General features: G+C 33.3%; 2 protein-coding genes across 2 annotated transcripts; both read left to right on the top strand.

Annotated features, from left to right (window-relative positions):
• The first annotated feature begins 1,009 nt into the window (after window positions 1–1,009).
• LOC120082452 lies at window positions 1,010–3,753 on the top strand. Its single transcript, XM_039037632.1, has 4 exons — window positions 1,010–1,348; window positions 1,483–1,565; window positions 3,271–3,326; window positions 3,411–3,753. Exons 1-4 carry the CDS (start codon window positions 1,177–1,179, stop codon window positions 3,487–3,489), a joined length of 390 nt encoding a protein of 129 aa, XP_038893560.1. The 5' UTR covers window positions 1,010–1,176; the 3' UTR covers window positions 3,490–3,753.
• A 2,145-nt stretch (window positions 3,754–5,898) lies between these two features.
• On the top strand, window positions 5,899–8,971 carry LOC120083095 (UV-B-induced protein At3g17800, chloroplastic). The gene is made up of 4 exons (XM_039038649.1): window positions 5,899–6,059; window positions 6,191–6,335; window positions 7,111–7,391; window positions 7,899–8,971. The coding sequence occupies exons 2-4, from the start codon at window positions 6,198–6,200 to the stop codon at window positions 8,734–8,736; spliced, it is 1,257 nt and encodes a 418-aa protein (XP_038894577.1). The 5' UTR covers window positions 5,899–6,059; window positions 6,191–6,197; the 3' UTR covers window positions 8,737–8,971.
• The last annotated feature ends 330 nt before the right edge of the window (window positions 8,972–9,301 follow it).

Genomic DNA, 9,301 nt, shown 5'->3' with positions numbered 1-9,301 from the left:
TTTTAAATCGCTTGGTCGATGTCGATTTTGAGAGAAAACCGACACCGAAAACTGACCAAAAAATGAGTGTGAAATTTGTCCGACCATCGGTCGGGACGGTCGGTCGATTTAGTTTTTTTAGGAGGAGCCAAGGTGAATGAAAAGGAAAGATGAATTGATAATGTGTTATTGTTAGGTTAATAAAATTAGCAATTTTTTTTAATTTTAAATCAATCATTTTTTAATGAAAAAATTTAAATAAATCATGTAATGGGTTTGAAAATTAGGCAAGATAAAAAATAATAATAAATCAATAGTAAAATAGTAGGCTTGGGCCTGTGTTTGTGGTAATAGGCTTGCTTTTATACTTATTTATTTTTTTAAAAAAAACAACAACAACGACAACAACAAATATATATATACGTCGGTCGGTCGATCGGTTTTCAAATTTCTGATCGACCTTAATTCGGTAGGGTCGATTTGGTCGGTTTGATGTATACCCCTACTATAGAAACTACTTTAATCTCCAAATTTCTTACTTTGTTATCAACTTTTCACCCGTAGTTTAAAAAACCAAGCCAAATTTTGAAAAATTAAAAAAATAGCTTTTAAAAAGTTATTTTTGTTCTTGAACTTTAGTTAAGAATTTAACATTGTTCTTAATACCGATGCAAATTATTGTAAGAAATAAGAAATAAGACAATTTAATTTTCAAAAAACAAAAACAGAAAAACAAAATGCTTATCAAATAAAATCTTAGAAATATTATAAAAAAAATGGATTAGCTTTTGAAATATTTAATTTTGAAAACAAGTCATTTTGATAAAAATTGAAGTATTTGGAAATTAGTGAAAATAACTTTTGAAGTGTTTAAAAGGTTAACGAGTTTTTATCGAAAGAGTTTAAATAAAAATATTTTTTTCTCCTCAAGTAAAAAAAGGCAAGAAAATCAGAGTATGTATAAGAATGCCACGTGTCGAGTTTTTTCAGATCAGACGACTACTAAAACATCAGGATGAACAAACGCCATGGAATCGAAGCGTATAATTTTAATTCTTTTCTTTTCTATTAAGAAAAGAAAAGAAAATTGGACCGAGAGAGAGAGGGGGGCGTGGAAGACAACAAAGAGAAGAAGTAGAAGAATAAGGTGGATCTGTTCGGTACTCTGTTTGTGAATTAGGGCATCTTTATTGAAAAATGGCGTTGCAGTGGATGCTTTTGGCTTATACGGTGGCAGTGGAGGCTGCCATCGCCATTCTTCTTACCATTCCTTCACCCAAGTTGCTCAAGAAACGCTTCGTCTCTTTGATTTCACTCATTCTACAGCCTGCACTCTTCGTTGTCCCCTTCGCCGGCTTTCAGATTCTAGGTTTACTTCTATTTTGATTTTGTAATTTTCTTTGTTCGAAATTTCATTCTGGTATCCGATGTTTTGCAAATCTCGACTTGGAACCGAGATCGAACCTTGACTTCTATTTTGGGGTTTCTTGTCGTACTGTGTAGATATCTACTGGAAGAATGAGCACCGGTTGATGTGCACATCTGAGATCTGTACCGCTGCTGAGAGGGATCGATATGAGAAATCTGTAAGTATAAATGCCTAGTTGGGTTTTTCTAATTTATGGTGTTTTACTGTTTTAATTGGGTTCTCTAGGATGCAGCATTAGGTGATCAAAATGTTTTATTTCGTTAATACTAGCAATCGCTGGAATTTCGAAGGATTAGAAATTGATGGAATTTGGATACATCTACGGTATCGGTATATTTAACCCCTTCTAATTAACTCTAGTAATTGTTGGAATTCAGGAAGGAGAGTGCATAGTTGGGCTATCTTGCCCTGACGATGGAAAGTCAGGAACTCTGGTTATCTTCACAGTATTGTTTTCATATTCTTCTTGATCATGATCCTACTATTGTTCATTTCCTTCTCGTACAACAAACGAGATTGAATCCTTCAAATCTTTTGAAGAGCAAAAGATTGAAGTGTTAGAACGACTCTGTTAAGTATATGATTGTACTCATAGTTTCTATGTTGCAGGATATGAATCTGGTTTGATGATGCCCTTGCCCTGTATCATTTTCATATAATTTCATTGGATAATGAACTAGTCGGGGAGGTGGAGTTGAAATGATGTGATGGTTAAAGTCCAAATCATTAGAAAATCGAATGTCGTATATGCTTGAGCTTCACTGAGACTTGAGTAGGATACATCATAGAAAGTGATTGGAACTTGGTGAACAACGAAGTGGTTGCCCAAATAAGAAGGTGGAGTTTAGTGGGGTGGGTGGGTAGGGGTGGATTGGAATTAGGAACGAATGAGGTAAATCGGAATTGAACCAATATGAAACTGTACTATTATCGTAGGATCTTTATTGGCCAAGCCTGTACTTTCCAGTTCCCAGTTTCCAGATTCCAGGGCATATTCTAATTTTACCTCAGCTTTGCAACTTTTTTTAATGTGTATATATATAAATTAGTGTTCAGGTCAGTTTATGCACACCTCAACTAATTTCACGAGACAACTCGATTGACCCTTCAACATTTAGATGTCAAGAAAACTCGTAGGATATTTAGGTAGGTGACCACCATGAATTGAACCAATTACCTTTTAGCTCTTTAACAAGGGGACTCTTATTTACCTCTAGGTTGGCCCATAATGGTTACCTTAGCTTTGAAACTAATTAGCAATGTGTTCTAATTTTGGATGAGGTTTGAAAACATCTTTCGAAGTTATGCATTCTCTCCCCAAGTTATCTTTTTCTTCTAAAAGAATCACAATCCATAACACGCAGAAATATTCTCTTTTTTCTTCTTTTTCTCTATAAAATTTGAAAACTCCTCTATCTGTGTTGTATGCAATCAGAAAAAGACCCACAATGTATACGGTTCCTCTCATCTACAGTCTAATAGGTTCTCCTTCTCCCCCTTCTGCAATCTATGAAAAGAAATCCACAACGCAGGAAGAATGGCAGAAAGTGAAACTAAGGGGGCGGAAAAGAACTAGCCTCAAATAGAAAATGGGGATAACAGGAAATTTGAATGTTCATTCAATAAACTCCTGTTTTTTCCAAAAAGTAAAAACAAAATACAACCTATGCGGCTATGCTGAACCACCATATATTTGTTAGTAATTTCAAAACCATACATATTCTTGAAAATTTTTCCTATTATCACGATCTCTGAGGCTGTGGATAAAACAGAATTGCCTTCCCTCCCTGATTTCTGCTATGCTATTTTTTGTCTTCTTTACTTGCTTTCCCCGACCCTTATCAAGAATGTTTATCATTCAGATCTATAAAGCTCAGAGGAATGTGATTCTGTGTGTTGCTGCATGCCTTCTCTACTGGTATGTTACAAGAAAATCCTGTCCATTTGAAAATTTTAAGTTGTGTCAATTTCGTCTGAACTTCTATCGATCATATGCATGCAGGTGTATCTACCGCGTTTGCAAGTATAACAAAGAGATTGAAAGTTTGGAGGAGGTAGAGAAAAGATACAAAGATCAGTAGGTTACAGGGAATATGAAATCCTGTTATATGTGGGAATGGTTTTTTAGCCACGGCTTGTGTTATTGATACTTAAATCTTTGTTTGTACTTGAGTATTGGAAGTATTAACGTTATTAGAACACTATAACTTTGTTGTTTTAGCGTTGGTCAATTATTCAGCTTTATGAAAAAGGAACTCATACCATTACTGTTGTTGGATTAGTGGGAATAAAATAATTTAGGTCTGGATGCGATTACAATGAAATAGAATGATCTCGTGTGGTTTTGGTGTGTGCTTTATGAAGAAAAACTAGGTTTTCTATTCATTGTTTCAAGTTCCAATATGGTTCTATATACCCTTAGTTTGTATCAAGTGGTATCTGGAGTAGATATGCAAGTTGTTGAATTCATATCTAACGATTATTATGGAGCAGTTACATTATAACTATGATAAATGAGTTGGTCTAAATTGATAAAATTCTGTCATGTAAAAGTGGTATTTTTTAGGAGAAAAATATCTTTTTGATCCTTAAGTTTTGAGTTTAGTTTCTACTCGGTCTTTTAAGTTTAAAAATGTTACCCTTTTAGCTTTGAGTTCGATTTCAATTTATTCTATTTCAAAATGTTTAATCTTACTCTTGAGATTTGAGTTTTATTTCAAGGTCTCTAGAATTTAAGGTTTACATTTTTAATTTTGATTTTTCGCTAAATATTTACTTTTTACTAATAATATTTTAATAATTAATTTTAAAAAATTTATATTTAACTAAGTTTTACTATTTTTTTATCAATATTAAAAATAATTTTAAAATTTTACTTTATAATTATTTTAAAATAATGAATAAACATTAATGTTAAAGATTTAATCGCGGATTTAGAGAATAAAAGTTTAAATATTGAAACCGTATACCAAATTGATACAATTTCATTTTACTCTTTAGATTTATGAAATTGTTTTATGTGTATATGAAATTGGATTGATTGACACGTGCTCTCAAATGAATCATAGATTTTCTTAAAAGAATTTTTTTTCAAGTGGAAGCTCATGTCGGCAAAAGTTAGTTGATTTGGTGGGATTGTGGTGTGAAAGAGATCTAAGATTTTAGAATAGGAAAATAAAGAGAGAAATTAAAAATATACTTCCCGTGAATGGTTTTTTGACCAAATTTGTGGAAAAGAAAATTCTGCAAATTATTAATTTCCTTTTCCTTCTTGGAACTTCGATTTTGCGACATGAGATAGAAGCTGTAGGTCAATTTATGGTAATTTAAGTTGGACTCAAATTTCATTTTCTTTAAAAAATTATTTATTTACTAAAATTAGTCCTAAGAGATTAAATATAGATTTATACTTTAAACCACGGAGATTATATCTTTAAATAAATAATAAGTGTATCAACATAAATCTTGAATTTTTGTAAATGTATTAATTTACACTATTCTGTTAGATTATGTTGTGACTTATAATTGTTTCAATAAAACTTATAAATTGTCATAAGTGAACCAATTTAAATCATTTATTAAGATTACGTTTAAAACTCATCAATGCATCTATTATTTTTCATGTCTAAACTTCTTCAAATGTTGGATTAACAAAATGGTCTATTAAAATTGATGTATGGACAATTTTCAAACAAAATTCTAATTAAAAGTTCAAATTAATACATTCACTTCTAAAAATTTAGAATTTAAATGGATCAGTTTATTAATTTACAATTTTAATTGATACAACTAGTGGTACAAATAGATGTTTTCTTTAAATTTAAAGCTTTCAATTATTTGTCTAATAAATTAAATTTAGATTTAGAGATTAACTTTTCTTTTAAAAAAATTATTTAGGGATTAACTTTTAATTTAAATAAAACTAAATACCAATTAAAGATAATAACATAATAATTTTAGTGGTCAAAACACAATTTTGATACCTATACTTTGAAGTTTGTTCAATTTTAATCATGTAATCTCAAATGTTAAATTTTAGTTTTTGTAGTTTGGTCTAAAATTTAGTCATTTAAAAGTTAATTTTTATCAATTTGAAAGTATAAAGACTATAATTAAGACTCAATTTAGTAACCATTTTGTTTTTTGTTTTTGTTTTTAAAATTTAAATCTATTTCATCCACATTTTTTACGATGGTTTTGTATCTTTTTGAAATACAATGATTGAATTTTTAATCAAATTCTAAAAAAAAAAAAATAACTTTTTGAAGCTACTTTTTTTCATTGATAAATAGTAGATAATAAAGAAGAAATTTAAAAATACAAGTAGTACTGGTATGTTTAATTTTTAAAAATAAAAAATAAAACAGTCTAAATAATTTAAAATATGGAGAGTAAAATTAATTAAAAAAAAAACCCTTTAATTTTAAAATGATCCATTTTTTCAGAATTATAACGTGAATCACAACCTATATTTTAATTCGCATATTTATAATAATATAAAAAGTATCCTTCGTGGAACGTAACACACTTGTTTCTGTTTTGGACATCAAGACTCTAAAATTCAGCTCTCCCACGTCTCTTTGTTTCATCCATTTCTTCTCTCCGGAACCATCCGACCACCACCTTCCTCTAGGGTTTCGCTTCTTCTCCGGTAAAATTCCCCATTCTTTAATCTATTTTGTATTCTTGGCGTCTATTTCCGGCCTTTTGTTTTCGTTTTTCTTCAGAATTTGATGGCGAATGTGTGGTTAACGGTGGGAATTTGGATTGTTCTATTTGCAGGGCTCGCATGGAAGCTGCCATGGCAACTGTGATCGGATCTCCCATTGGAGCTTTTGCTCGCCTAAATTCTACTGGAAGATCGGAAATCTTCGGCAACGGACTTGGTTTTGTGCGCTTTCCTTCCCTATCTCATGTCCCAATTCGTGTAAGCATGTTTCTCTTTTTACTTACCTACCTCCGAATTCTTTTTTTTTTCCTTATTTTGAGCTTTATTGATTTGGAGATTTTTAATTTGATGTTCAATTTAATCGCCAGGTGTTGGGTTGGGTTGGGTTTGGTAGTGGTCGGTAAGGGTCGTGAGAAATTGAGAATAGTCTAGGGTGCACCAGGTGGCCCGAACACTAGTGGATATATATAATTGAAATTGATGTTTTAAGTTCTGAAACGGCTTGTTCTTGGTGCTTTGATTTTGTTATGTGTAAGTGAATCAGTGATGTGATGCGATCCTGCACCAAGTCTCCCTCTATAACCTGCAAAGTTCAGTTTCTATGTATTTAAACATCTACACTAAATTTGTATGGCTCGTGCCAGGCTTAGCTTTTTGACAATATATGTGAGGGGAAATCAAACCTTTGACCTCAGTTAATGGCCCAGTTCATATATGATGTATTTATACCATAAATTTAGCAACTGTATGATACCGACGAGGTATAGCCTTCGTGGTTTAAATTCTAACGGCTTTTCTCTTCTTTTTTTTTACCTTTCTATTTTTAAATGAAATTTCATAAGGTAGTATAAATTTAATTTGTATCCGACTTTTTTATTTGATGGTGTTGCATATTACATTTGAATTTGAGTTTGATTTGGATTATGCTACGTTTATGAACTTCCAAAGTTTCTACTAATTTTTAAAACGAATTCTTATTTCATGTTATTTATGTAAATGCGTTTTTTCCCCGTTGTGGCAACTATGCCCTCAGGTATCTTACTCCAAACTCTGGAATAAGAAATTAGGCTCTGGAATTAGAAGAAGCACGGTAGTTAGGGCATCCATGGATGCGGAGTCATCTGAATCAGATGATCCTATTGCTCCCCTTCAGTTGGAGTCTCCAATTGGGCAGTTTTTGACTCAAATCTTGGTTAGCCATCCCCATCTTGTCCCTGCTGCTGTTGAGCAACAGCTTGAGCAGCTTCAAATTGACCGTGATGCCGAGGGGAATAAGGAGGCTTCTGGTTCTGGTACTGATTTGGTTTTGTACAGGTGAGTTTCTTATCTTGTGTAATTATTGTGTTGACAAATAACAGAATGACTTAGAGACTTCTCCAGTGAAAGCTTTTGTTTAGCATCAGATAAGAGAGTGACAACAACAACAACAATAATCAGATAGAGAGAATTACATGGAAACAAGAAAATTGAAGTTTCCTAGGTAGTCGCATTCTAGGTCTTGGTCTAATGATTGTAGGGGTGTAAAAGGTTCTTGATGAGCTATTGAGAAGATGCAACTGAATAATTGCTGTATGTTGGGCTAGTACATGTACATAATGGGGAAATACTACTTATGGTTTTCTTGGTTACACATTATATCATTTCTTGTGCACCTAGGAAGAAGTAATTAATTCTTAATTTTCTTGGAAATGCGAATGCATGAATATAAAAGGTTTCTATTGGCATATAAACTTGTCTTTGCTAAACATGACATTCGAACAGCCAAATAGCTAGATTTTAGGTGCTGTATTGATATTTTTCTATTGCTTCTGCAATCATCAGGAGAATTGCTGAGGTCAAGGCAAATGAAAGGAAAAAAGTTTTAGAAGAAATCCTATATGCTTTGGTAGTACAGAAATTCATGGATGCTAATGTTCCCCTGATACCTGCAATAACTCCTTTATCTTCTGATGTTTCTGGCCGAGTTGACACTTGGGCTGCTAATGATGATAGCCTTGAGCATCTTCACTCGCCTGAAGCATATGAAATGATTCAGAACCACCTCGCTCTCATCCTTGGGAACAGGGTGGGTGACTCAACCTCAGTAGTACAAATAAGCAAACTCAGGGTTGGCCAGGTCTATGCTGCTTCAGTGATGTATGGCTACTTTCTTAAGCGAGTTGACCAGCGCTTTCAGCTTGAGAAGACTATGAAAGTTCTTCCAAAAGCATCAAATGTAGAAGAGGGTATAATCCAGCAAGTTATTGGAGAGGATGTGAGACCTAATGTGGGAGAGAACTCACCACCTGTTTCACCACATCCCGAAATCTCTTCCTGGCCCGATCATGATGGGAACGGTGTTGGGGGATTTGGTCAAGGTATAAAAGCTTCTAGACTGCGCAATTACGTAATGGCCTTTGATGGGGAGACACTTCAGAGATATGCAACAATAAGATCCAAAGAGGCTGTCGGCATCATCGAGAAGCACACAGAAGCATTGTTTGGTAGACCTGAAATTGCTATAACACCTCAAGGAACCATCGATCCTTCCAAAGATGAACAGTTGAAGATTAGCTTCGGTGGTTTGAAGGGATTGGTTTTGGAAGCTGTCACTTTTGGTTCTTTCCTCTGGGATGTCGAAAGCTATGTGGATTCAAGGTACCATTTTGTTGTGAGTTGAGCTAAATGCCATTCCTGCCAGAAGTATGTTTGTACTAATACCAACTTAATCTGTGCGGGTCATGCTGTATATTAACTACGTATGTGATTCTGACTGATCAAAAACTATACAAATTTAGGGGGAAAGAGTTTCATTTTTTAGGCTTTACAGGAATTTTCACAACATACTGTTATAGAATTCGTTTCAACTTTCTTCCCTTCTTTCTGTGCACAACCCACATCGACACGTTCTGTTATCTCTGAACATATTATTTAGAAAGTCAATTCAAACAGGACTTTTATCTCTATCTCATGGAAAGAACAACTTGTTCACTCCATTGGAAAAATCGACAAATCTGTGAGCCATATGAGAAGTGGTAATTAGGATTCATTCTTGGGTGAAAGGTCTTGTGAGGAAGGTAACTTTTTTTTGTCTAGTCATGGAGAAAATTCACTCATTTCTGTTCTTTTTCATCTGCTGATTTCACATCCAAGTAACTGATTTTTTTGGTTCAGTCATCAGAAGAGAATACGATGGTCAAAGTTGGGGACTAATCTGCAAATAAATTCTACCACGTTACTCATTG

The sequence above is a fragment of the Benincasa hispida genome, chromosome 8 (genome assembly GCF_009727055.1).
Source record: "Benincasa hispida cultivar B227 chromosome 8, ASM972705v1, whole genome shotgun sequence".
NCBI classification, from domain to species: domain Eukaryota; kingdom Viridiplantae; phylum Streptophyta; class Magnoliopsida; order Cucurbitales; family Cucurbitaceae; genus Benincasa; species Benincasa hispida.
The sequence above is the reverse complement of the archived record's forward strand: the minus strand, read 5'-3'. Positions and strand labels throughout refer to the sequence as shown.

Bases quoted from the DNA above. Each gene is read 5' to 3' on its own strand.
- LOC120082452 (XM_039037632.1), top strand. From the start codon at position 1,177: ATGGCGTTGCAGTGGATGCTTTTGGCTTATACGGTGGCAGTGGAGGCT. The intron at 1,349-1,482 runs GTTTACTTCTAT...CGTACTGTGTAG, and splicing joins CGCCGGCTTTCAGATTCTAG to ATATCTACTGGAAGAATGAG. The intron at 1,566-3,270 runs GTAAGTATAAAT...TTTATCATTCAG, and splicing joins GGGATCGATATGAGAAATCT to ATCTATAAAGCTCAGAGGAA.
- LOC120083095 (XM_039038649.1), top strand. From the start codon at position 6,198: ATGGAAGCTGCCATGGCAACTGTGATCGGATCTCCCATTGGAGCTTTT. The intron at 6,336-7,110 runs GTAAGCATGTTT...CTATGCCCTCAG, and splicing joins TATCTCATGTCCCAATTCGT to GTATCTTACTCCAAACTCTG. The intron at 7,392-7,898 runs GTGAGTTTCTTA...TGCAATCATCAG, and splicing joins ACTGATTTGGTTTTGTACAG to GAGAATTGCTGAGGTCAAGG.